At 54.6% G+C, this 25,986-nt stretch overlaps 2 protein-coding genes across 6 annotated transcripts in view; one reads left to right on the forward strand and one right to left on the reverse strand.

Annotated features, from left to right (window-relative positions):
- Positions 1–24,420, forward strand: SGSM3 (small G protein signaling modulator 3). The gene is given in 24 exon segments (XM_078147556.1): positions 1–176; positions 16,150–16,222; positions 16,609–16,694; positions 18,927–18,993; positions 19,300–19,505; positions 19,585–19,692; positions 19,846–19,989; positions 20,077–20,272; positions 20,374–20,519; positions 21,127–21,351; positions 21,446–21,500; positions 21,596–21,723; positions 22,255–22,410; positions 22,509–22,563; positions 22,772–22,821; positions 23,021–23,137; positions 23,139–23,174; positions 23,275–23,345; positions 23,460–23,487; positions 23,489–23,509; positions 23,599–23,684; positions 23,762–23,884; positions 23,976–24,036; positions 24,153–24,420. Coding segments are annotated over 23 exon segments (2,256 nt in total). The 5' UTR covers positions 1–176; positions 16,150–16,215; the 3' UTR covers positions 24,237–24,420.
- The window catches only part of MRTFA (myocardin related transcription factor A), a 151,437-nt gene continuing 149,816 nt past the window's right edge, over positions 24,366–25,986 (reverse strand). For all 5 annotated transcript variants that reach the window (XM_078147546.1, XM_020982676.2, XM_078147545.1 and 2 more), the window contains one exon: positions 24,366–25,917. In XM_078147546.1, the coding sequence (XP_078003672.1) occupies positions 25,424–25,917 (494 nt within the window). In that variant the 3' untranslated portion in view covers positions 24,366–25,423. The remainder of the gene's footprint in view (positions 25,918–25,986) is intronic.

Genomic DNA, 25,986 nt, shown 5'->3' on the forward strand with positions numbered 1-25,986 from the left:
CTTCCCCGCGCTTGCGCACCGAGGTCCCTAGCGGAGCGCTGACGGGCTAAGAGCTGAGGGGCCAGCGACGCGTTGGAGGCAGGCGGACTGACGGACAGACAGACGGACTGGGAGAGTGAGGGAGTGACGGACAGACCGAGGGACGAGTCCCACAGGGAGCCCCAGCCCAGCCCCAGGTACGTGGGGAAGTCAGCGGGGCGCCCGCGGGCGGTGGAGCGTGGGTGCGCGTGTTAGTGTTGTGCGTGTTTGTGTGCGCGCGTGTGCGTGACCCGGGGGGGGGGCCGCGGGAGAGTGAGTGTGAATGCGAATGGGCGTGTGTGTGTGGCACAGGGGAGGAGTATGAGTGTGAGCGCGAGTGTGCGTGGCAGGAGGGAGAGAGCGTGGGCGTGAGAGCGACTGTGTGTGGGCCCCGGTGTGTGGCATGGGGGTGGGGCTGGAGAGTGAGTGTGAGTGTGAATGGGAGCGCACCACTGGGCGTGACTTGGCCTGCCCCCCCTCACGGGCGTGCTTGTACACTTGGGTGTGCGAGGGTGTCACTCCCGGAGTGGTGAGTGTGTGCGTGTGTGCAGCTGGGTGTGGATTGACTCGTCCACTCCAGGAAGGAGAATGAATGTGCACTTGGGTGTGCAAGGGTGTCTGGGCTGGAGCGCCCCTGCGTGTGTACACAAGTGGTCTGGGCAGGTACACAAACAATATGCATTTATTAAGCGCTTAGTGTGTGCTGAGCTGGCCTCTGGTCTGCCCACAGCCACCACCCACGCCCCACGCCCATGTCTAGCAGGTGGCTTTAGTCTGGTGCAGGGATAGTTTTCAGGAGGGTCTTTGGACTTCCACAGGGGAAAAATGACACCTTTGTTGTCACCAACCTTTGATCTCCTTTGGAGTGCTTTATAGTTTTCCTGGATGCAGGACCAACAGCGGGGCTCAGGACCCTCACAAAGTGAAGAGCCCCTGGGATGGAGCCTTGGGGACCCCTGGGAGAGGGAGAGAGTAGAGAGCAGGAGGCCAGCAGAACGGGGCAACGATGGTGGCTTTAGCCCTTGAAAGAGGAGCTGGTGGGGGGGGGGTGCTGTGCCTGGACCCTCTCTTGGTGCCTGGGTTAAGACACTGATTCCACTTTCCAGGGCACTCTCTGCCCCTTTCTCCTGCACCTCAAGGGCAACTCGGTGGTGAAGTAGATAGAGGCCTTCTCTGCCAAGCAAACCCCAAATAATGTCACAAAGAATCAGACGTGACTGAAACAACTGAGCAGCGGCATCGTTGTTGCCTCGGCTGTCATGGCCCAGGAGGCCAAGGCCTTATCTAAATGTGATTATCTGTGAGATTGGGGAGAAAAGGATAAAGATTGTGGCCTTCTAAACTTCTCTGTGCTTGATCTTGGTGAACGAAGCCCTGCCTTATTTTTAAATTAAGTTTAGAAAGTTTTCCCTTTCGTAACTGAATACTACGGTGTCTTCTCCAGTCCTGAGCATCTGCCTAAAGGTGTGTGATGAAGGCTAGCATGTGTTAGATTAAAATGAAGAGGAAAACTTGTACCGCAGACATCTGTTCCTTAGGAGGCCTTCCTCCTCCTCCTTAGAAAATTAATACTCCTTCCTCTGACTAGTGAATCACAAAAACCGAATTCTGGCTCATTTTTCTTACAGACTTTGTGATTTGAGTTAATGGAATCTATAGGGGTATCCATATTCCCTCTTTCTTGTTTTATTCCTATTCCTAGCTTTCATTTCCCTTTAAATGACCCATTGATATTTTCTTTGCTTCTTACCTTTCTTCCCATTCCCCTGAGATGGAATATAATTGCTCTTTCCTCTCTATCTGTTAATAGCCCTAAATGGAGGTAGCCTTTTTAATCACTAATTATCACCTCAGCCTGTACTCTGTTAGACAAGCCTTTGTGACGGGGGATGGGAGAGGGAGAATAAGGCCTGTTCTCATTCTCTCTGTGACCTGAGCAAGTGGTGAGTAAGAGGCAGGTAAATATGGCCCCAAACCAGACGTTGGGAAACGTCTACAAATGAAGAGCATTTATGGAGACGTCAATGTGGAAGAGAGAGCACAGTGACCTTTTAAATCCGAGGCCTGTGCCAGTTCAGTAGGAACTCAGTGGAGCAGAGTGAGTCTTCCTAGGAAAGGATTTAAAACAGAAGTGAAATTCTAAAGAAAGGGACTTTCAAAATTGGGGGATTGGCTTCTTTTCCTCTTTCTGTGAATGTAACAGATGTCTTCAGCTTGGAAAGAAGTTTTAAAAACAGGTTCGTCTTTGGGCATTGTCTTTTTTTTCCCTTTCCTTTTTTGTTCCCAATAAGAGTTTTGACTGGAATTGAGGATCATTGTTACTGTAACTTGAGAATTAAACATCTGTTCTCTCTGTTTCATCTCATGATCACATCTGAGGCTGTGCTGGTGACATTGGGAATTTTCCATAGCAACCACTCGTGAGGTCACACAGATTGTCCCAGGGCTGCAGAAGAGCATTAAGGACAGCAAGTCGTGAAGAAATAGATTGTTTCCACTGGAATTGTGTCTTTTGGACTTGGACTCTGGAAAATCTGGAAAAAGATGAGAAAGTGGTTTGGACTGATGAGAGCCCAGCCTCCTCAGGCAGCAGACAGTTGTCGGGCACTGCCTCTGTGCTAGGCCCTGGGACTCAGGCAAAAAGTGAGGAATTTGCAGTTTATTGGGGGAGGGGAGGGATGGGTGGGAATGAGACATATACACAGGATACATTAAAATGAGAAAAGTATGTAGGAGAGGTCAGACGGGGGTGGGGAGAGCAGGGAAATCCCTGGGGGCTGGACGGCTCTGACAGGAAGTTGTTCATGGGAAAGGAGCTACCTTGGAGATGGGCGATAGCCCAGGAGGACAAGAGAAGACCAGGGAAAAGTTGGTCCCAGCTGACTGGAATCAGGCAGGAAGCCAGTATGAAGTGTGTTTGGAAAAGGAGGTTTGATCGTGTGGGTAATGGAGAGCCCCTCACGTTTTGTGAGGCCAGGCGCACCCAGACCGTCAATGAGGGTGATGACTTTGGCCGTGGTGTGAAGGCTGGCTGAGAGAGAGAGGAGTGGAGGATGCCACCCAGATTGTGAGCCTGGTGACTGGAGGATAGTGGTGCCCTCAGTGGTAATAGTGAGTTGGGCAGAGGGAAAACTTGGAGGGCCGGGTAATGAGGTCAGTGTTGAGCTGATGAGTTTAAACTGCCTACAGGACCTCCAGTCCAAGATGTCCTCCAGGCAGCTGGAGATGTGAGCCTGGAGGGGCTGGATAAGTGGGTCTGAGAATCATCAGCCCTAGAGATGGTGTTTGAATATGTGGGAGCCGACGAGACCACCGAGTGAAACGGTCCAGAGAGAGAACAGAAATGGACCCAACACAGCCCCGTGGGACACCCAGGGTTAGCCGGTGTAAAACCGGGATGACATCCAGCGAAGGAGACTGAGGAGTGGCCGGGGAGAAGAGAACCAGGAGAGAGAAGCTAGGATCACTGTCAAGAAGACGGTGCTTGACAGCGTCCCGGACGCAGGCTTTGGAGAGAGAGGTCAGGGGCCAGATCTTAGAGAATCAAGAAGGGAGTGAAAGGAAAGGATGCGGAGGTGGCTCTGTCTGGGAGTTTCGCCACAAAGAGGAAGAGATGAGGGCTAGTGAGAGAATAGGTGAAGGGTTTCTGATGATGGTGGAGACACAGGCATGTCTGGAGGCAGAAGGGAAGGTGCCAGTGCACGGGGAGCAGTGAAGGAGTGGGGGTGACTGGGGGCTCCGTCTGCCAGAGAAGGCGGCCTGGAGTGGGACACTTGTGCCTTGGCAAGGAGAAGGGCCACCCGTGTTGTGTGACAGGTGACAGCAGCTCTTGGTGAGTAGCTGGTTGCTTGGTTTTTTCAGTGAAACATGAGGCAGGGTTCTCAGAGTGGAAGAAGGGGTGTCATGGGAGGCTTGCCTGGTAGCACAGACATTGAGCAACATAAATTTGTAATGGCGCAGTCGGCATGATTGTGTGATTTTCTCCCACTTCTCCAGTCGTGTGTGAAGAAGGAGATGCAGCAGAGGGGGAAAGCTGTCCAAAGCTGAGACCTTGCAGGGCAAGATGGGCAACATGATAAACAGGGGCAAGGGAGTTAAGAGAAGGGGACAGTGGAGAGCTGAAGATGGCTCGTAGCTAGTGCAAGGGCGATGGCCTGGGAGAGAACTCAGGGGATAAGGGATTGGAGGGCACGGTTCGGAGAACAGACAGAATGACAGTAGGTTGGGAGCGGATCAAGGAATTTCAGAGCCCCGGACTGTGGAAGCGGTGCATTTATAAGTGTCGATGCAGTTGAGGGGATGGCCATCTTTGTGTGGGGTGGAGGAGTCTGTGGATCAGGTCATGAGAGATGAGTAAGTTTAGGAGCTGTGAGGCTGGGGCGTTTGAGGGAGCATCAGGATGTACATTGAAGACCCCTAGTCTGAGGGCAGGAGCTAGGGTCAGCCGCCAGGCCGTGAGCTTAGAAAGGAGAGAAGGGCGCATGTCCTTGAGGTCGGTGACGACAGCTACTGGAATTTTGATTGGATGGCAGACATGGGCTGAGTGAACTTCAGAGAAAGAGAGGTTTCTGAGTGATGGAGACAGTGGGAGAGTCTGGAAGTGGCCACAGGGATTGGAGAGCATGCCAGCCCCTCGACCCAGGCCGGCGAGTCTAGGGCAGTGTGTTAGTGTAAACGGAAAAGATGCCCAGGGGATTTCAGAGGCAGAATTGACGGGACCCGATGGAGGCTTGGATGGGCCAGGTGGGACTGGAGACCAGGGAATAGACGATCGAAGTTTCCAGCCCTGGCAATGGGAGGAACAGAGATGACATCAGTGGTGAAATTAGAAGGGCCCTTGTTGCATTGAGCAGTGGTGTCAGATCCCTGCAGGCTGCATATTGTCTGAGAAAACCACAGATTCACATTATCTGTGTTGTATTTTAGTTTTATTGAACATTTCCTGATTCCATTTTAATCGGCTCCCCACTTGGGAGTTTTGCAGGCCTCAGGTTTGACCCTGCGGCCTCCAGGTAGAAGAAAGTCCAAATAGTGGAAAAATTCAAAGAGGGTGGGGATGTTTCTATGGACTTTGGTGTCCTACGAAGGCCATGGGAGGGGCCTCAGGGGCCAACCTCCTTCTTTTACAAATAAGGAAACAAATGAGGCCCAGGGAGTTTAGTGACTCCATGGCACACGACAGAGCTGGCATTCAAGCCCACCCAGATCCTGGGAGGCCCAGAGCCAAGGCTCTTTCCTCTTCTCTGTATGTAATAATTGAAGCCCTGAGCAATTGCCAGCAAAGATGTTGAGATAGAAGAGGAACCAGATAGAACCTTGCAGAGCACCCCTACACAAGGTGGATTAGGATCAGGCGTCAGAGCTCTTTGAAGCACGTTAAGGAAGTGAAAGCGCTGCCTAAAAATCACGGCTGTCCAAGGGCGGAACTGAGGAGCTCCCATCACTAGAAGTGACCACGTGTCACGTGCTGGTGAGCTGCGAGGCGGACTGGACGGTGGCCTCTGAGTCTGGGGCAGCAAGGCTGAGATCTAACTGGTTGTTGGTTTTGGTAATTAGATTATGGTTCCGTTGACCAACAAGCATTTATTCCGTGTTTGCTGTGTGCCAGGTGGGTGCTGGAGATGCACAAACATCAATGAAATGGTCCCTGCCCTCTCCCAAAAGACTGGGAGCTCCTTGAGGGCAGGGTTTGTCTCTTGCCTTTCTTTGTATCCCCAGCACTTAGCACACTGCCTGGCACACAGTAGGTGCTTGATAAATGCTTATTGACCAGCTGAGTGATGGTCTACAGGAAGAAACGACCTCTTTATTCAGCAGGTTGGGGGTGGAAATAGGATGAGTTGAGGCCCAGAGGCAGGAAAGCAGGAGCCTTGGGGGTAAGAGAGCAGTTTCATATACTTAAAAAGCAATGCCAGATGGTAACTAGATAAATGGCTAAGTACTCAGGCCACCCACACCTTGTCATCCTGTGGATTCTTGCCCCACCCCCTCCGGGATCTATCCTGCCTGCTGGAGGGCTCCTGCCTGGGTGGCTTGGCTTTCCCGGCTAGATCGGGCTCTTCGGTCACGTCCTTTTCCGGGCCTGCACTTCCCGGATGGTGTCATTTAATGATAAGCTAGTGCAGCCTGTGAAGGGAGGCACCTGATCAATGCTTGTAGATTGGGAATAGCTGGCCGCCCCCGAGTCACTCCATTCTGGGTTACCCACGTTTTGGGTTGTCTGGGCCACGATTTGCAGAGGCCCAGCCCCTCTGAGACAATATTGACACTAAAAAGATGGTGGCAAGGCCAGTGCCTGCAGCTCCTTGGGACTATTGAAAATACCGGGAGGGTTTCCAAATGTCGTTCAGCTCAGTTATATACAGTGAGCACACAGACACTGCTGAGCCTTCCCCACACAAGCCAACGTATCCTTTCTCCAAATGCCTGTAATTGTCTTGTGGATTAGATTTTAAACTCCCCATGAGATGGGAATCTGGCTCATCACCCCAGCACCCAACACATTTGATAACATATCCCGTCCCACTCATTTAACGTCGACTTTTCATGGCTTATAATTGGCCCATTAATAATAAGAGTTTTAATCTTACATTCCCAATGAGAACACCAGAGGTAGAGGGTCCGAGCCTCCGAAGCTCCCAGCACTTCTTAATGCTCCCTAGGACACATCATACTCCGGGGCTGTTGGGGAGCCTACAGCAAACGAAATCACCAGTTGCTGTTTTTCTTACACATATTCACATGTAAGCCATTTGGCTGTCTGGGCATGGCTTTCCTCCTTCCCATATTTGTACTGCTGACTCTTTTTTTTTTCCTTAATTAGTAGGATTGACAGGGACCCAATGTATAGGCTCTTCCAGGCTGTGTTCCCTCTATTATATTGTCTCTTCAGATCATCAGTGAAGTCTGCATTTCTCTGTTCTGTGTGGGGTTGTTGATTTTTTGGTAACTGGTAGAGTTGATAACCCGATGTCTAGACTCCCTCCCTGCCTAGGATGTGTTCCACCATTTTATTAAATCTCAACCTTATAATACAGTAGGTGCCACTTATAAAGTGATCAACCTGTCCTTGGTAACAAGTGATATAAGATAATTTTATCACAAGATTTACAAAAGTCCCAGAAATGTTAGACAAAACCAACTTTTTTCTCATTATTCTAAAATCACTGTGTGTACAACCCTAATGTGGTTGTACGCCTTAATTTTCTTTCTGTCTGTCCCTTTTCCCATCCCCCAGCTCTTTCCCCCATCTTTTTTTCTCTCTTCCTCTCCCCTCTTCTCTCTCTTCCTATCTTGACTGACCCTGATGTGTTTATATAACTTAAATTCCTTACACACACACACACACACACACACACACACACACACACACACACACACACACACACACACATTCACACACACCTAGTAGGAAGACTGGTTATCTCTGACCCTTCCTCACTGGTCTAACAGCACATACATATTATTAACCCTCAAGGCGGTTAGCCCTGTAGTGTGTTCCACAATTGATCCTGAGATAGGGGCAGCTAGGTGGCACAGTGGATAGAGCGCCGGCCCTGAAGTCAGGAGGACCTGAGTTCAAATCTGGCCTCAGACCAAACACTTGACACTGACTAGCTGTGTGACCCTGGGCAAGTCACTTAACCCCAATTGCCTAAAAGCAAAGAAAAAAAAATTGTCTATTCAGAATTGATCCTTAGAGTAGAAGCCAGACAGCCACCTTGCCAGAGCTGCTGCTTTCCCAAGGGACGCTGTTTCAATTCAAAGTCTTTGTCTTTGTGCTTTCTTTTCATTTAAAAACACTTAGATTGGCAGCCTCAGGTTAACCCGTCATCAGGTTCAATTCCTTCTCTGTTAAGTGAAGGAGGCTCTAATTTTAGCAGATGTTTGTTAAGCATCTTTGAGGCGCAGAGCTGAGGCAGGCGCTGAGGAAGATCAGTAGGTTAGCAGTGAGAACCTTTGGTCTAAAATGCCAAAGGTCCTGTGCTCTCTGAGGGTTCCTGTCAAAGGAGCGGCAGCCCGGGCAGGGACCCCCTAGTGAGCCCAGCACAGGCTTGTTGCCAGAGGACAGGCCACAGCATCTCCTACAGTCCCCAAAGATGAAGAGGGGTTTTGGTCCTCACTGGTGGAAATCTCATTGAAGGAGAGTATGACAGTCTAACCTTCTGTTCTCTGGCCCAGGTGACTTTCTCTGCCCGGTTCTTTGAAGCTGAAAGTGATTCATTTTCCACTTATTGAAGATCAGAGATAATAGAGATGGAGTGTCACCTGTTAGGTGGTCCATACAGCCTTTACTTCCTCTTCCCTTTTACCAGTAACCTAGGATCAGCTAGTGTGGCATGATTGCTACTACTCCACATGGTTGAAGTTCAGGCCGTCAGCACTTTTGAGTGTGGACCCAGTGACTGAGGACTCCTCTTAAGACTAAAAATTTAAGTTATTTCCAAGTTTAGAGAGAGAACAGTGAGACCAGGAGACTGGCCATAAGAAGCAAAGACGTTAGTTTTGGGCCATTCTGCTTCCATCCAGTACCCCCCAATGGAGAACTGTGTTAGGAGAGACTGAGGGCAAGGTTCTGGCCTGTGGTGTTCTAGGTCTTCTCCATCCCCTAGGATGCCGAGGATGACTTCACTGGGACTCTTGAGTAACCTCCCAGGCAGTCAATGGGCATATCCAGTCTTGCTGAGGGTTAGCAGGGCACAACAGGCTGGAAAGTGGAGCCTGGCAGGTGCTCAATGGAAAGAACACGGGACCTGGCATCAGAACACATGGTTCTGATTCTGCTGCTCATGACCTGTGTGATTTGGGGCAAGTCAGCACCCTCTCTAAACCTTGGTATCTTCTGTAAAATGAAGAGGTCCCTTCCTGCTCTAAATCTTGTGGGCCCCTATCCTATAAAACCTAGAAAAGTGAAGACTGAGAGAGGGGACAGGATCGGAAAGTGTAACGAATGAATGCTTCGATGAGGAGAACACAGACTTCCATGCTAATCCACACTGAGCAAGGCAGTGTGACCAGCAAGATAGCGGACTGGCCATCACTGCTCCTCATAACCTCTGGGCCACCCCACAATAGGAATCATGCTCTAGGGATGGAGCGGTGTAAGCTGGCTCCATAGTTTGGATACCGAGCGCCGCTGAACTGAGGACAGAGGAGGCCTCAATCAGCAGAATAACAGCAGAAAGGCCTTGAAGAGATCTCATTCTGAAAGGACACGAGAAGAAGGCCTGAAGCATCATGGGCCAAACCTCCCAACACCCCATCTCCAGGTGAACAAGCCACAGAAGGAGGGCACAGAGAAGGGCGGAAGAAGATGGGGGGGAATATACATTGTGCCCTCAGCAAAAGCGTAGTTTCTCATGAAGCGAACCAAACTCCCATAGCCCCTCAGTGGGAAGGAACCGTACAGGAGCAAGGCTGATCAGACCAATATGAGCTCGAAGGCTCTAGCACAGGCTCGGCGAGTGGCCCATGGGAACGTGCGGAGTGGAGACGGCTCTGAATCTGCGCATCTCGATGGGTTCTTGTTCAGCATGTGATTGGCTTCTGCCTCTTCCACCATAGGCAGGAGATGCTCAAGTTTGTCTGAAGTGACTCGGGCTGCTCTAGCATAGAATATGGAGGTTTCTAGGGTAGGGCAGGAGGATGGGATGGTTCCAGAGTAGAGTAAAGTGCTCCCAAGTGTCTAGAGATGCTGAAGAAAGAAGAAATCGGAGGTCTGTTAGTCTGTCTTGGACATCATCTGCATAGAGATGCTACATGAAGTCATGGCGACTGATGACCTGACCAGTGGAAAGGAATAAAGAGAGAAGAGGGCTCGGGTGCAAGCCTTGCAAGACGTCAGTCCTTAAGGGGTGAAATAGAGGTGGTGGTCTGGCCAGGAGGAGGAGCATCCCAGGCTCAGAAGGACAGAAGCCTGCATAGCAGCAGCAGCAGCATTTGGAGTGACTGAGCCAAGCAAAGGCCACAGGGTTAGCAGGTGAGCTCTGCTCCTATTGGGCTAGGATTTTCCTCTTGGTTTATAAGCAGCTTTCTGATCTACCTCATACTGGGAACCATGCCGCCCAATGAGGCCAATGAGCTCGTGTTTTTTAGCACTTTCCTCAAAGCGACCATTGGGGAAGGAGGGCAGGCACAGAGGAGGAGATGGAAACTCAGAGAAGCCTAACTCCATGCCAGTGAGAGTGGGGACTGGGACTGGCCCCAGGTCTTTCCTCCCCCTTCTCTTACCCCTTTAGTACAGCAAGCCATCACGTGTCTGGAAGAGGTAGCCAGTCAGGTATAGAGAGGCCCCTGGTCAGAAGGTTGGCCACAACAAGCAGGATGGCCAATGAAACAATGGGAGGGTCCTGGCGGTGGGCCCCCTTTGAGGTGTTGAAGGTGAAGTGGACAGCTTGGACTGGCACAGGTCTGGAAATGAACACCTCCTGAAGCCTGGCTCCAGAGGTAGTATGGCCAAGCATCTTTGGATGAATGGGGGAGGCCTTTAGCTGTGTTTATTATTTTCCTCCTTTTAACTAATTCTAGCTGGCTTTCTAGGCTGATGGTCAGCTTTAGTTCCAGCCCAGGCTCTTTCCCTGATGGGTAAGACAGAGGGTTCCTGCCTGTGCTTCAATTCCATCTGTGACCACTTCCTCAGCTATTGCTGTTAGGAGGATGTATTGGGCGTGAACCAAGCAGGTGACCAGATTGACGATTTTAATTGGCTTCCGGGAGGACTTTGAATGGATTGGGGATGGGGAGGGGATGGTCTGCAAAGCTCTCCAGAAGCTCTTAATGAAACTGCCCTCACACCGGCACAGGCAAATGCTGATTTAAGGGGTGGCGTTCACTGCCGTCCCTCTTCCTTGTTCCATGAGTCTGATTGGCCTTGTGCAGTTGGCATGGAGCTTGGCCGGAAGGAGCCCTGTTGGACTGCGCCCAAGGCAAATATTGACTGGGAGGAGGATGGTCCCGCGTCAGCCCCAGAGTCTTTCCGGAGATGGTGGGGGGAGGGGCAGATGTTTGAAATGGCAGATGGGAGGCTCGGGGTGAGAGGGAAATAGGACTGGGAGATAACAAACCTGTTCCTAGACCTGTGTTACTTGGGCACAGCCTCCGGGTTGAAAAGGTTGTTGATAAGCTTTAGCCTGTTCCCCTGGGGGAGGAAGCAGGGCATTCTCCAAGCTGAGGATAGTCAGCTCCCTCACTGGCCCCCCTGGCTCAGGCTCAGGAGTGTTGGCCTAATGAGGACGCACCTGACTTTGGAAGGTGGTGATTGTGTGGAGAAATTCATTCGAAAGAGGAGGCAGCTCTTTCAGACTTTGTAAATAGAAGCATCTTAATAAATATCTGTGGGGATTTGAATTACTGGAAAGATAGGACAGTGGAGACCTACCTGAAGGACATTGACTTCGTCCATTGCTCCGGAGAGGAGCTTCACTGCGGTGAGAAGTGCCTACCGATGTCTTTGTGAGGAAATGCAGTAATCACAGTGTTAGAACTAGTGTGCTAGGGTCAGGCCTGCACACGGGGAATGCCAGGCTCCCAGCTATGGGGAGGGGAGACTGGAGAGGGGAGAGCCTGGGAGGGGCCGGGGACGACCAGTCAGGAGATTTTCCAAAGTTCAGGTGCCAGAGGAAGACTGAACTAGAGCTATCTCCATGTAAGTGAAGGATATCAATGTCAGCGAGGAAATGGTATAGAGGAGAGCTGATGAGATCTGGCCGCTGATTGGACAGGGTAGTGAAGAAGGGTGAAAGAACAGGGAGATTCACAAGAGGGGTATGTGTGGGGGGGAGGATGAGTTCTGTCTTGGACATGTTGCGGTCAAGCTGTCTAGGAGGCATCCTTGTGGAGATGGCAGACTGGAGCCCGAGAGAAGAGAGACAAGGGCTGGAGGGATGGAGTCCTCTGTGGAGCTGGAGGAGATGGCGAGAGGCAAACGGTGAGAGCAGGGTATATGGAAGGAGTTAGGGAATAGTAAAGAGATGGCCTTTCAGTGGTGGGGCCGAGTGGAGATTAGAGAATGCAGCCACCCAGTTGTGCAGGAAGAGACGAGGAGGTAGATGGTTGGGGGATGGGAAAGCGTGGCAGGGTGGCCTGGGTTGTGGGGAGACAAGAGGGGAAGATGGAAAGTTGGCTTGGAAGGAATGAGACAGGCAGAAAGGGAAGGTTAGTGTTGGAAGGAATGTCAGGCCACGGAGGCAGAGCACCTGTAGGTGATGGCCAGCCCGTTGCTCTGTATGGCTTGGGGGGAGTAAGAGCATAGGCAGTGGGGCTTGAGAAGTCAGTGTTGGAGGCAGGAGGGGGATACGGGCCTCACTGACTCCAGGACCAGCTGGGCTCTATCACGAGACGGTGGGTGCTCTGCGTCCCCAGTCTAGAGCCAGTATTCAAATGCAGGTCACTGCGTCACAGTTGGGAAGAACATCAGAGGTCATCGATCAAATGGGAGAATATCTGTAGAGAACTTAGCACATAGTAGGTGCTTAGTAAATGCCTACTGGGCAGGAATTCCCTTTACAACTTCCCTGACAAGTGACTGCCAACCTCTGGTAGCCTGTGCCTTTCAGAGGAGCCCTTCTCAGTGCCCCAGAGGTGAGCGGGGGTGACTACAGCATTCAGTCAAATCGGAAAGCTTATGTCTGCTCTGACGGAGCTTTGCTGCTGGCACGTCAGTGTGGGAGAGCAGGAAACAGCCCCACCTGCCGTCAGCTTGGCGTGAGGGGCAGGAGCTTTGGGGCTTCTCTCCAGCGGGCTCTGGGTTGGAAGCATGAAGTCTTCCAGAGGCCTGCGCTAATCCTTCCCAGTGGCTACTTTAACATTTACAAAACTTTCTTTTGTAGCAGCTTAGGAAGTGCTGAGCTATGTTTCCCCCCCTACCCTGCTGAGCAGTGTTAGAAAGTGTCAGCTCACCCTGAGGGAAAGAACACCCCAGCCACCCCATTCACAGTTTTGGAGGAGGGGATTCTAATGCATTTGCACACGGGGTTCTTGTCTTTGGTTTCCAGGGTGGTGTGTAAACACTGGATCCCAGCTGTGGGAAGTGTTAGCTCCAGTCAGGTCAGGCTGGGACGGTGGCTTCCAGGCTCAGGTTGGGTACAGATTCTTAGCAGTGCCTCGAGAGGTCTTTAACTTCCTTATCTGATGCTCCATTGGACCCCAACCAGGGGGAGCGTTTGTAAAAAAAAACGCTGTTTCCATTTTGAAGCAGATTTTCTTCCGTTAGCCTTTCTCACCAATGAGCCCTTCGAGTGAAGTCAGAGCCCTTCTTCCCATCCAGCACTCAGGGACACTGGGCGTGGCAGAACTCTCCTCTGCCAATCAGAGGGCGGGCTTCTCCTGATGCTTCATAGCCCCTTCTTGGCTTCGCACCCCTGACAGCCCAACTTGTCATCATTAGCTCCCCCCTCTTGGCAAGTCTCAGGCCACCTCGTTTGTGTGCCCATAGAAAGCCACGTGAATGAAAGCCCCCGGGGGGCAGAGGACAGCACAGTGTGACCCAGGAGATGGAGAATTTAGGGGAAATAGGGGAATAAGGCTCATACACAGATAACTGAAATAGGAAGCAGCACATGTGAGTGAATTAAGAGGGTTGAAAAGGGAGATGTTTTGTGAGATCTGCGTGGGAAGGACATGTAGCAGCGAGTGAAGGACGGTCCAGGCGACTCCGACTTGGATTTCCAAACTGGACGTGAAAGAAAACGGACAAGTTTTCTCCAGTGCCCGACCATCCCCACACATAAGTGGTGTGAACGCACCAACTGGTCTTAAGTTCAGGAGAGCTGGCACAGAAGATGATTGTCCCGGAGGCCCCCAAAGACGCAAAGCCAGGGGAGGGTCCAGGCAGAGGCTCCTCTCCCACCGTGGGGTGGGTCCTTGCTTCTCTCTGCAGTCCTTCCGAAGTACCTGTCTGCCTGCCCCTGGCTGGCAGTGGCCCCACCAACTCTGATGGCAACGTGGAGGCAGGAAAAACTTGCCCTGCCAGTTCAGCTGTTCCTGTCTGGTGTCTGTCTCCTGTGAGGGAAGCGGGGTGGGCTGGCAGGGGGCTCCAGCAGCTTTCTAGAGCAGAGCCACACACAGGAGAGGGGGGCCTGGGCCGAGGAAGCTGGAGCTACTTCTGGGAAAGCACGAGGGGCCCCAGATGGAGCCTAGGGTCACCCAGGGCCGGCCGGCTTTCCTCCCGAACCAGGCCCAGTCTTCCCCAGCCTCTCGTCTGTTTACCTGCTGCTAAAACCATCCCTCAGTGGGGGGCTGGACCTTGCCTTGGCCTCAGCTGGCGTCTGGCTTAGTTTGCCGTGTAGCTGAAGGGAGAGCAAAGGAATGGATGGCCCTCGATGGTTTCTGACATCCCTTCTGGCTCTGAAATTCTGCTCCACTAACTCCAGATCAGAGGTGCATTCAAGGAAGTGGTGTTACTTCTGTCCAGTCCAGAGGTGGGGAAGCTGTAGCCTCTGAGGCCACATGGGGCCCTCTGGGTCCTCACGTGCGTCCCTCTGACTGAATCCAAACTTCACAGAACAAAATCCCCTTCATAAAAGGGTGTGTTCTGTCAAACTTGGACCCAGTCAAAAGGCCGCACCCGAGGACCTAGAAGGCCACATGGTCCCCACCCCTGGTCCAGTCTGTGTTGAGGAGCAGACATCCCAGAAAACCCTGTGGTCTCATCGGGGGAAATACTTGGGAGAGAACTGAACAAAAGCTAATTACCTGCATGCTGAATATTGTGCTGCTATCTGCCCCAGGGAGGTGCTCCACCAAGCTGGGAGAGCTCCCAGCTCATCCTCCTCTATACTTTTGCCCAGCCGGGCTCTGCCTGGTTTGTGTCCATCTCTTCTGAGGCCAATAGAAGCCAGGCCAAAATTTCTCAAGGCCTGCCGGATGTGAGTGTGAATCACCCTTCCGGGCCCATTAGCTGGTGGGGAACAGGAGGGAGGAATGGCCGCAGGCATGGCCCCTGGGCTTCCTGGCTCTGGGGGCTCTGCTTTGCCCCTCCTTCTGTGATGGTTTCTTTTCTTTAAATTTTAACTGATGCCTTTTGTCATTCCAGCTGCCTCCAGACAAAATAAAACGATTCAGCAAGTGTCCCTTTCTTCAATCTTCTGCCCATCCCATGCCAGGCTTCCCCCTCTGGGGAGGCACGCCTCTCATTTTCTGTGCCCCTGAATCCCTGAGGATTTGCGCATTACTCAGAGCTCAGTTTCCTTTTAGTGATCTGTTCACTTACATTGCTGTAATGATCTTTGGATTGTATTATTTTGTTTTAAAACGTTTCCCAATGTATCCCTCAGCTCTCTCTTGCCAGCAAGCCACTGCTTATAACAAAGATTTAGAATGAGAGGAGAAGGGAGTTCAGCAAAGCTAGCCAAACCTTGAATCAAGTCTGACACTGTGTGTCCTGTTCCACACCCACAGCCCCCCACCTTTGTCAAGGAAGGAAGGAGGTACCTTTTTTCCATGTCTTCTCTGGGGTCAGGTTTCTTCCATTTATATGGCAGTCACTGTGCTTCTCTGTGGACAGTCCAGGAGTAAACATAAACTGGGATTTGGGAGCTGGCCGGGACCGTGAGGGGTGATCACGTGCCCACAGCACCCAGGCAGTAAGAGGGGGCAGGTGTGCTGTGCTAAGGGGCTTACGGGTTAAGTCACCAGCCAGTCTTTGTGGCCAAGGCAGGGCGTCAGTTTCCCCATAAAGGTCGGCCTTCCTCAGGGCCCTTCCAGCTATGGTCCCAGAAGGGGCAGAGCCTGAGGGTTTTTCTGTGTCTTCTGATGTCACTTGGATTCAGACTCCAAAGGCTAAATCAGCCCCAAAGAATTGGGCCAGGTTGGTTTGTAGGAAATGTGGCCCTGCTGATGTCAGGCCTAAATGCTGTTCTCCCTGGGAGATGCTGCAGGGCCTCTTCAGATGAAGTGTCCAGAGCAGGGGGTGCTGCCCTCAGCCGTCGCCAGGGTGTCCTCAGGGAGGCTGCATGGAGAGAGAGGCAGAGGGGAAGTGCTGGTTTGGGGGTCACAGAGCCTGGGTTTGAATTCTGTGACCCACCTGCCCTCTGTGGGCCTCTGTAAAAGGAGAGGGCTAGGCCAGCTGAGCTTGGAAGGCCCTTACGGGGCACAGTTTGTGGTCTGAACAGACCTTTGCTGTTACCCCTACAGCGGCCGAGGCTCTCCACAAGGCCACGCAGGTGGGGTCTGCAGACGCTTCCCGGCCTCTCCAGCAGAATGTCAGGTAAGAGGAAGGTGTGGTGGGCGCTCCCTTTCTAACCCAATGGCTGGGCTTGGGGCTGAAGGGACTGGGGGTCGGGCCAACCCCAGGGGAATGGAAGCCTGGCTGTTAGGTGGTGCTCAGGCCTGGCAGGAGTCCAGCAGGTACCAGAGAAGAGCCGTGGCGATGAGGGAAGAGACTGTTGGCATAATGGGGCCTCCTTCCCTGGCCCAGGGTCCATTTCTTCTTAATCACTCTGCGCTCCTGGGACTTTGGCCCCCTTTCCCTCCTGGAAGCCCTGAGAACTTCGGTTGGGTGGGTTTTGTTCCCACTGGGGCTCATGATGACATGCCTGTTCCTCCACTCCCCTGACCCTCTCCTTTCTCCCTTGTTGTTTTCTTTGCACACAGGGAGCCATACCCCTCCTGCTGGGGGCCCCTTCTCGGCCCTGACCCCAAGCATGTGGCCCCAGGAGATCCTGGCCAAGTATTCCCAGGTACTGAACAAGGCACAGCCAAGCCAGCTGGGCTGCCTTGGGTGTGGGAGGGCACAAGACGGGCCAGCCCGGCCCGGTGCTTGTAGACTGACCCAGGACTGGGAGGCATTTCACGGTGGAACTGAGGCAGGATGCCCACAGCGAGGGTTTGGATCGAAACCCCAGCTGTGATGTTTTCTGGCTTTGTGACTTGAGCCAAGGCCCCGTGGCCTCTCAGAAGCCAGAGCCCCATTGTACTCAGTTATCAAAAGGAAGTGGCCAGGATGCTACATCCTACCTGTCACAGGAGTTGTGGGAGAAGCCCTTTGTAAACCAGAGGACCCGAAGGGATGGAGACGGGAGCTGGAGGAACACAGCAGCCTGGGAGCCCTTTGCCTGGAGGTGGTTCCTGTGTTTGAAGAGGAGGGATGGGCAGGGGTCAGCCCCCAGCCAAGGCCTGACGGGGACCATGTGGGCAAGGGAGGCCCTTCCTTAGGAGTGCCCCTGCCCAGGGCCTGTGGGTCAGGAGTCTCCTCATTTTAGAATGACCAGAGGGAGGAAGGAGCTCTCGGCCCAGCGTTCTGGGGCTCTGCAGCTGCTGGCTTTTGTGGAGCAGGGCAGGTGTGGCCCCTCTTCTCTTGTATGTGCAGAATCATGATAGAAAAGCATCCCAGGGCCAAAGACAAGGTTTATTAGAACATCTGTCATATTGGGCAGACTTTTAAGGAGTCTGAACATTAGTGAGCTATTGGCTAGATTATAAGAATCTAAGCCCCTTAATGGAGACAAGATGGACTTGATATACAGAAAGACTGTAGGAGGGATCAAGGAGTGGCCAGGTAGTCTGTGGTGACTGGAGGAGGGGTCTAAGGAGGATCTGCATGGGAGTGGCCAGTAAGCTGGGGTGAACAGGACTCCTGGGACCTAGACAGCCAGGATTAAGGGTGGGAAGTGGCTGAGGGCCATAGGGAAGAGTAACAGAGATTGGGTGTAGCCACATTGAAAGGCCAGTTGATGGGATTATAGCCTCAGGCAAACGCCAGAGATTTGGCCATGTGTGAAAGTCCAGGGTTTTTCCTTTCTGGGGTCCAGATCCCAACCCCATCATTCCCCCCTCAAACAAATGGGACCCAAATTCTTTTGGGGTAAGGGTCGAAGGTCTCGGCTTCTGAAACTGCTTCCTGCTGGCAAGGGGCGTAGAGCCGTCCCTGCCTGAGGACAGGCTGTGTCCAGGGAGCCGTGGGGCGGATGCTGGCTGGTAGCCGCTGTTTGCTATCAACTGGAAGACACAAATCTGACAGAAAAGACTGCAGGGCCCAGATATAGAGCAGGGACTAGATTTAGGCCCAACTTTGAGGGAATAAAACATCCTTAGCTCTGTTTGGATTCTGATAATTCAGTTTTCCAACCATGCAGTATCAAATCCACCTTATAACCAGACTCGGGAATAGCCAGGTGGGTAACATTCCCTTTCAAAGGAACATAATGGGGAAACTGAGCCAGGAGGATCCCATCTTAGACTGAGGCTAAAATTGTCCCCTCAGCTTTTCCTGATGTTGACTTCCCACCAGTATTACATTCTCAGAGGAGGATTCTGAGGCTTCCCGGGACCACGTGGGTAACTCCTTCACTGAGCTTCTCAGGGCCCCTGCGGCCTGGTCCTTTTGGAGATCATGATCTCAGTGAAAGTGTGGCCATGTAGCACACCCACACAGGGGAAAGAACATTGGCTTCAAAGTCAGAGGACCTGGGTTCAGATCCTGCCTTTTGGACTTACTGTGCGTATGACTTTGGGGCAGGTCATTTACCCCATCTAGGCCTGGGTTTCTTCTGTAAAGTGACAGCCCCAAGGTCCTTTCCAGCACTAGACCCGGGTCTCATGAGCTTTTAAATCTTCCTAGATGAGCCTCATTCTTCTCCTTGAATAATTTGAGCAAAGAAAAACATCCTAACTACACAAGAATTTGGGTTTGTTCCCAAGGGGCCTGCACTGCCCTGGAGGCCTTCGCCTTCTCTGGTCTCGGTGAAGGGCAGGAGGGAAGAGACAGGGATGAAGCCAGCCCGGGAGGCCGGGACTGGACGGAGGAGAGGCTTTGTGTCTAAATTTGTTCCCTGTGGACCCTTTGTGGAGCCAGCGGCTTCAGTGAGGGTATGGAGGGTGATGGACTTGAGATGCGGGGCAGCAGAGAGGGGCGTGGCTACTTCGGAGTAAACAGATGGAGTCTATTATTGTCTCCTGGCTCCTGGTCCTAGAAGGAAGAGCTGGGAGAACAGCCGGAGTTCCATTACGATGAGTTTGGTTTCCGGGTGGACAAGGAAGGTAAGGTCATCCTTGGGCCCATGGAGGGACAGGCCTGCATCCTTGCTCCCCGGGCATGGGCACCTGCAGCACTGGCATTGCTGGGCACTTGGAGATTGCCCTTTCCCTTCCTTTCCCGTTAGTCCATCTGCCTGGGACATCGAGGTGACGGGAAGAAACTGTCCCTGCTAACACATGTGCCGTCTGCCAGGGCTGGGCAGAGAAGGCCAGACCGAGCCGTGCCCACGTGCATTGAGGGCCCTCCTTGAGTCTTGGGGGGGAGGGGAGGAGAAGAGTTCCCTTTCTTCCCCAACTCTCCCACTGCAGACCCCGAGCCCCACTCCAGCAGGCTCCTGGGTATGCCCCTGACCGAAGAGCCCCAGCAGAGGCTGCGGTGGCAGGCCCACCTCGAGTTCACCCACAACCACGAGGTGGGAGACCTCACCTGGGACAAGATCGACGTGGCCCTGCCCCGCTCGGACAAGCTCTATTCCCTGGTGCTGGGCGGCATCCCTCACAGCATGAGGCCCCAGGTAAGGCGGGCCCAGGTGAGGGCGGACGGGGCGCCAGGGCCCCCAGCCTGCCTGGCGCTGCCAGCCTCCCCCTCCGCAGCTATGGATGCGCCTGTCCGGGGCCCTGCAGAAGAAGCGCAGCTCCGAGATGGCCTACCGGGACATCGTCAAGAACAGCTCCAGTGACGAGACCATCGCGGCCAAGCAGGTGAGGCCCCCTGGGCAGCGAGATGGGGGAGGGGGGAAGGGGGCGGAGGAGGGGAGGCGGGGGGGGTCCCCGCTGACGGGGGTGGGGGTGGGACGGCTTCCCGTAGCTGCGTCTGAAAGGGCCGCTGGGGGGGGGGCCCGGGGCTTTCACCAGATCGAGAAGGACCTGCTTCGCACCATGCCCAGCCACGCCTGCTTCTGTACCATGAACAGCGTCGGGGTGCCTCGGCTGCGCAGGACCCTCCGAGGACTCGCTTGGCTCTACCCCGAGATCGGCTACTGCCAGGGCACCGGCATGGTGAGCCGTGGGGGAGGGGCTCCCGTGGGGTGGCGGCGGCCGGCGACGGGGAGCCGCGGGAGCTCCCCTCCAGCCCCGGCCCCGCAGGTGGCCGCCTGCCTGCTGCTCTTTCTGGAGGAGGAGGACGCCTTCTGGATGATGTGTGCCATCATCGAGGACCTGGTGCCCGCCGCCTACTTCAGCACCACCCTGATGGGCGTCCAGACGGACCAGCGGGTCCTGCGCCACCTGATCGTGCAGTACCTGCCTCGGCTGGACACGCTGCTCCTGGAGCACGACATTGGTGAGGGGGCGGGGGGCAGCTCCCCGGGGGGGGGGAGGCGGGGCTCCCCGGGGTGGAGCCACGGGGTGCGGGTGGCAGCTGCCCGCCTCTGTCCCCCCCAGAGCTGTCACTCATCACCGTACACTGGTTCCTCACGGCCTTCGCCAGCGTGGTCCACATGAAGCTGCTGCTGCGCATCTGGGACCTGTTCTTCTACCAGGGCTCGCTGGTGCTCTTCCAGACCACCCTGGGCATGCTTCGGATGAAGGTGCCCGCCTGCAGCCCACGGGAGGAAATGGGCCCACAGGCAGGCTCCGGGGAAGGCAGATGAGCAAACGCGCCCTAGTTCAATGACCTGCCCAAGGTCACAGAGCAATGAAGGGTCAGAGTCGGGACTTGAACCCTGGTCTACCCAGCGGGGCTTGGTGTGCAGAGCCGGTTTTGGCGGTTCTGTCTTCTCCACTCAGTGACTGACAGGCTGGCTGATTGGGGGGGAGGGGCGGAGGTGGAGGCCCCCCTGGGCTCCCCAGCCACAGCAGCTAACGATGACCCGCTCAGTCAGCATTTGTATGACATTGGAAGGTTTGCAAAGCACTGAACAGATGTCTCCTTTTATCCTCACAACTCTGGGAGATGAGTACTGCTGTTATGCCCATTTTACAGATTGAAAAACCGAGATAGGAGTTAAGTGACATACTCAAGGTGCTACGCTTTGCAAGCGTCTGAGGCACCATTTGAACTGGAGTCTCTCTGCCTTCAGGCCCAGGCCCTGTGAGAAGTCGAAGCTCTGTGGCCAACAGGGGGGATCTTCCTTGGTCCGCCCCTCCCCCGTGTCCCCGGGACCCACCTTCACCTTCCTCTCCCTCTGGCTGCAGGAGGATGAACTGATTCAGTCGGAGAATTCGGCCTCCATCTTCAACACGCTTTCGGACATCCCCTCACAGATGGAGGACGCAGAGGTGCTGCTGGCTGAGGCCATGCGCCTGGCTGGCTCCCTGACCCACGCGGCTGTGGAGACCCAGCGGCGCAAGCACCTGGCCTACCTCCTCGCTGACCAGGGCCAGCTGCTCAGCCCCAGCGCCCCCTGCAACCTCACCAAGGTGACCGAGGACACGTGGCCTCCCCTCGGGGCTGACTCCCTGGCTGGTAGTCCGGGCCCAGCCCCTGACCCACGCTGTGGGCACTTTTCTGTAGGTGGTGCGACGCAGAACCCAGCACAGGAAGTCAGGCATCGCTGCCCTGCTCTTTGGTGAGTCCAACGGGGCGGCGGGGAGCTGGGCCAGGAGGCCCCTCTGCCCCTGGAGAAGAGGCTGCAGCCCTCACCGCCACCCCTGTGGTTTCCAGGGGATGAGGACCTTGAAGCTTTGAAGGCCAAGAACATAAAGCAGACAGAGCTGGTGGCCGACCTGCGTGAAGCCATCCTGCAGGTGGCCCGCCACTTCCAGTGCGTGGATCCCAAAAACGGCAGCGTGGTGAGTAGGAGAGGGGAGGGAAAACCTGCTGCTGGGGGTCCTCGGTTTCCCCTGGGGAGCCTAGGGTATCACCTCCCTCCTTCAGGTGGGGCAGAGGGTCCAGCGTCTGGCGCCTCGGGGGGGTATGGGAGCCCCAGACCTGTGCCTGGCAAGGGAGCAGAGTGAGGCAGACGCTGGGCCTGGGCAGGAGCTCCTTCCTCTTGGACCTTGGCCCAGTGCCTGGCACCTAGTAGGTGCTTATTAAATATTGACTTGTCAGATGATCTCGGTGGTAGGGGAACTTCCAGATAAGGAAGATCCCTCCACCAATGCAGGGCTCAGTGAGTTGCCTGGGATTTGCTCAGGGTCCCATGGCCAGCACCAATCAAAAGAGGGCCAGTTCTTCCTGGCCGTGTCCATGTCCCATCGGGGCTACGTTTTCTTCGTGGCCTTTCCCAGTGCGTGCATGTGGGGAAGCCTCTGGCAGGTGGCAGTGAGAGGGCAGGGGGTTCAGGCCGTGACTTTCCCGCCCCTTCTGGGGGCTCTGAACAGGAGCTGACCCCAGACTATACCATGGAAAGCCACCAGCGGGACCACGAAAACTACGTGGCGTGTTTCCGCAGCCAGCGGCGCCGGGCAAAGGCCCTGCTGGACTTTGAGCGCCATGATGATGACGAGCTGGGCTTTCGAAAAAACGACATCATCACGGTGCGAGCAGGGGGCAGTGGACGGTGGGCACTTGTTCCTGGGGGGGCTTGGCCCAACCCCCAGGGTGTGACCAGGCACCCTGTCTCCTTCCCCTGTAGATCATATCGCAAAAGGACGAGCACTGTTGGGTGGGGGAGCTGAATGGACTGAGAGGTAAGGGCTGCGGGGAGCTGAATGTGGGCCCAGGCTGGCTGAGTGGCTTAAGCACAGAAGCCCTTTCTGCCTTCCTGGAAGGCTAGGGAGATGTGCCCGGAGCTGGGCGGGTGTCTGGGTGCAGCCCCCGTCTGCAGCTGCCACCTGTGTGCAACGCTGGCCAGAGGACAGCTCACAGGCCCACGTGGGTTCTGTGCCTCTCCCACAGGCTGGTTTCCTGCCAAGTTTGTGGAGGTCTTGGACGAACGCAGCAAAGAGGTAAAAGGCTGTGGCTGAGGAGGGGTCATCTCTGGAAGCTCCTTGGCCTGGTCACCAGGGGCAGATCCCTGGGTTTGACCTTATGGTGCAGGAACTGGAGATGCATGACTATGGGAGAGCCTGGGCTCGGTCAGCCCCATTCCTAAGTCCTGTGGGATGACCTGGGCCTCACTCACCTCCCCCTCCCTCCTGGCTGCAGTATTCTGTGGCTGGAGATGACTCTGTGACCGAGGGTGTCATGGACCTGGTGCGAGGGACCCTCTGTCCTGCCCTCAAGTCGATATTTGAACACGGCCTGAAGAAACCATCACTGCTCGGGGGGCCCGGGCCACCCATGGCTGTTTATTGAAGAGGTCAGAGTGGGGTAGGGACCCCAGGAGGGATCTGGGGAGGGCCTGGGCATGGGAGTGGTCCCTGGGGCTGACCTTTCCCTCCCCCTTCCCCTCCCTGCAGGCGGCCGGCCGTGAAGTGGAGCGGGATTTCGACTCTGTCTACTCTCGACTTGTTCTCTGTAAAACCTTCAGGTAACAGCTGTTCTCCTCCAATAGTGCCCAGCCTGGCAGGGGCTTCCGGGTCCCCTTCCCACGCCAGCACCCCACCCCCTACCCCTGGGCTAATGCTTCTTCTGTCTTCTCCAGGTTAGACGAAGATGGAAAAGTCCTCACCCCCCGAGGAGCTGCTCTATCGGGTACGTAAGTGACCCGCGGCCTTGGGCCAACGTCCCCTCCCTGCGCAGGGGGGTTGTGGTCTGGGCCAGCCTCCTCTCCTCCTCCACAGGCCGTTCAGTCTGTGAACATGACTCATGATGCTGCCCACACTCAGATGGATGTCAAGCTCCGCTCACTCATCTGCGTGGGTCTCAAGTGAGTGGGGCCAGGGGAGGGGCTGGGGGTGCCAGGACAGCTCCTGGCCGCCCTGCAGCTCGCTCTGCTTCCCCCAGTGAACAGGTGCTGCATCTGTGGCTAGAGGTGCTCTGCTCGAGCGTGGCCACGGTGGAGAAGTGGTACCATCCGTGGTCCTTCCTCCGAAGCCCGGGCTGGGTCCAGATCAAATGTGAGCTTCGGTGAGTGGCCCCCTCCTCTGGGTGGGCAGGAAGGAAGAGGGGCCGTGGCACCTGGGGAGGGCTTCACTTCTGCCTCTCCCTCCACCCCCAGAGTCCTCTGCTGTTTTGCCTTCAGTCTCTCGCAGGACTGGGAGCTTCCCATCAAGAAAGAGGTGAGTGGCTTAAGGGAACCGAGCCTCTGTCTATGGCCATGGAGCCCGTGAGCTGGGGGTCAGCAGGGTAGGTCTGTGCCTCTTAGTGGGCTAAGAGGGTTGTGGTCTATTTGCAGGAGAAGGAGAAGAAACCTTTGAAAGAAGGCGTGCAAGACATGCTGGTGAAACACCATCTCTTCAGCTGGGATATAGATGGGTGACCGACAGGGGTGGGGGGAGGAGGGCAGGGCCGGCCCAAACCCTTGTTTAGTAACAGACCCATTTGCTATTTCGTCCATCTTTGCTCAGGTGGAAACGTTAGGAGAGCCAGGGAGGACAAATACTCGGGCAACAGTGATAGGACCTTTATTCTTTTGGTTTATAAATAAACAGCATAATGTGAAAGCACCTGCTTTTTAAAAAAACCACACCACACGGCCTCCAGCTCCTGACGCATCCTTTGGGGGGAGGGTTGGGGAAGGAGGAGTGGCCATTCTTTCTCCTCTGCCCCCACCCCCTCCAGGAGGTGCCTTGAGGTAGGACATCACCTTAAAGCGCTAGTGTGTTTTTATTTATAAAAAACCAAAAAAACCTTTCCCCCCAGCTGTTCCAACCAAAATCCAGCCCCGGGGTTGGGGGTGGGGGGGGCAGTGAGGGGACCCTGGGCCCAGCCTGGCTCTGCCCTTCTAGTGTTTGCTGCAATGAGGCAAATGGACAGAAGACACGGGCACCACGCCCCAGAGCACCTCTGCCCTCGTGGCACTGATAATAGGGCAAAGGTGCAGGGCTGGGGCATGTCCAGTCAAAAAGCAAGCCTGGGTGAGGGACTCCCTGGGACACACCCCAGGGGCTGCCACGGCCTAGTGGGGAAAGGCTAGGGAGCCTCAGCCACCTCTCACCAAAAATAGAGAGAGATGTATGTATAGTATATATATATATATATATATATATATATATGAATATATGAATATATATATATTCATATATATACACACACACACACACATATATATATATATATGTGTATATATATATATATATATATATATATATATATATAAAATATTGAGCTATTTACAGACCTGTACAGAACATTTCTTGTTTGTACAACCGCTGTACTAGGGCTGCACTAAGATGGCCCAGGGGGTTTCCTCCCTGAGGAGAAAGGGCTGGGAGCTGGGCAGGCAGGTCTGATCCTCTCCCAGTCCTGCCCTGGATAAAAACATGGCACCTCAGGCCTCGAAAATGGAGGCCACATAGCAACTTCCCCAGCCTGGCCCGATGCCCCCAGCTGTGGTCCCAGACGGGAGGGGGCAGCCGGCGGCAGGGGAAAAGGCCGACAGCTGCCCAGAGCGCCCACTCCCAGGGCGGTCAGGCCATCCCTTCCTTCTTCCCTGGAAGCTGGAGGCTACAAGCAGGAATCCCAGTGTAGGTGCAGATCATGGCCATCCAAGAAGTCTGTGGAGAAGAGGCTGGGGGCCATGTTGCTAGGGGGCGCCAGGCTGAGGACAGGCCCCCCCGACAGTTCTAGCCAGTCCATGCTGTCCAGATGGCCCTCGGCCAAGTCCAGACCCAGGCTGGTGCTGGGCTCATGGGCAAAGTGCAATTCAGAAGTATCCATAGGGGAAGGCGGGTGGTCCAGGATGGCAGAGCTGCTCAGCATCTCACTGTGGAGGTCATCAATGAGGGACAGGGGCTCCGGTCCCTCCTGCCCCCCTGTCAGCAGGGGCAGCCCCGTGCTGCTCTCCAGAAAGTCTTCCAGGCGGCCGGGGGCAGGGCTGGTACCCAGGGGCAGGGGCACCTCCGGAGGAGGCTGGGGGGTCACTGGGGAAGGGCAGGGCAGGGCGGGGCTTGAATCCTTCCCCGGTGAAGGCGAGGACTCCTTAAAGTCAGCTGAAATTTCTGCCAAGAAAAAGAAAGGAGTCAAGGAGGTGGATGTGGCCAGTGAAGGGCAGCTGGTCTGCTCACTGA

This window comes from Phascolarctos cinereus, unplaced genomic scaffold (genome assembly GCF_003287225.1).
Source record: "Phascolarctos cinereus isolate Bilbo 61053 unplaced genomic scaffold, phaCin_HiC Scaffold_1;HRSCAF=81, whole genome shotgun sequence".
In the NCBI taxonomy this organism is placed as follows: domain Eukaryota; kingdom Metazoa; phylum Chordata; class Mammalia; order Diprotodontia; family Phascolarctidae; genus Phascolarctos; species Phascolarctos cinereus.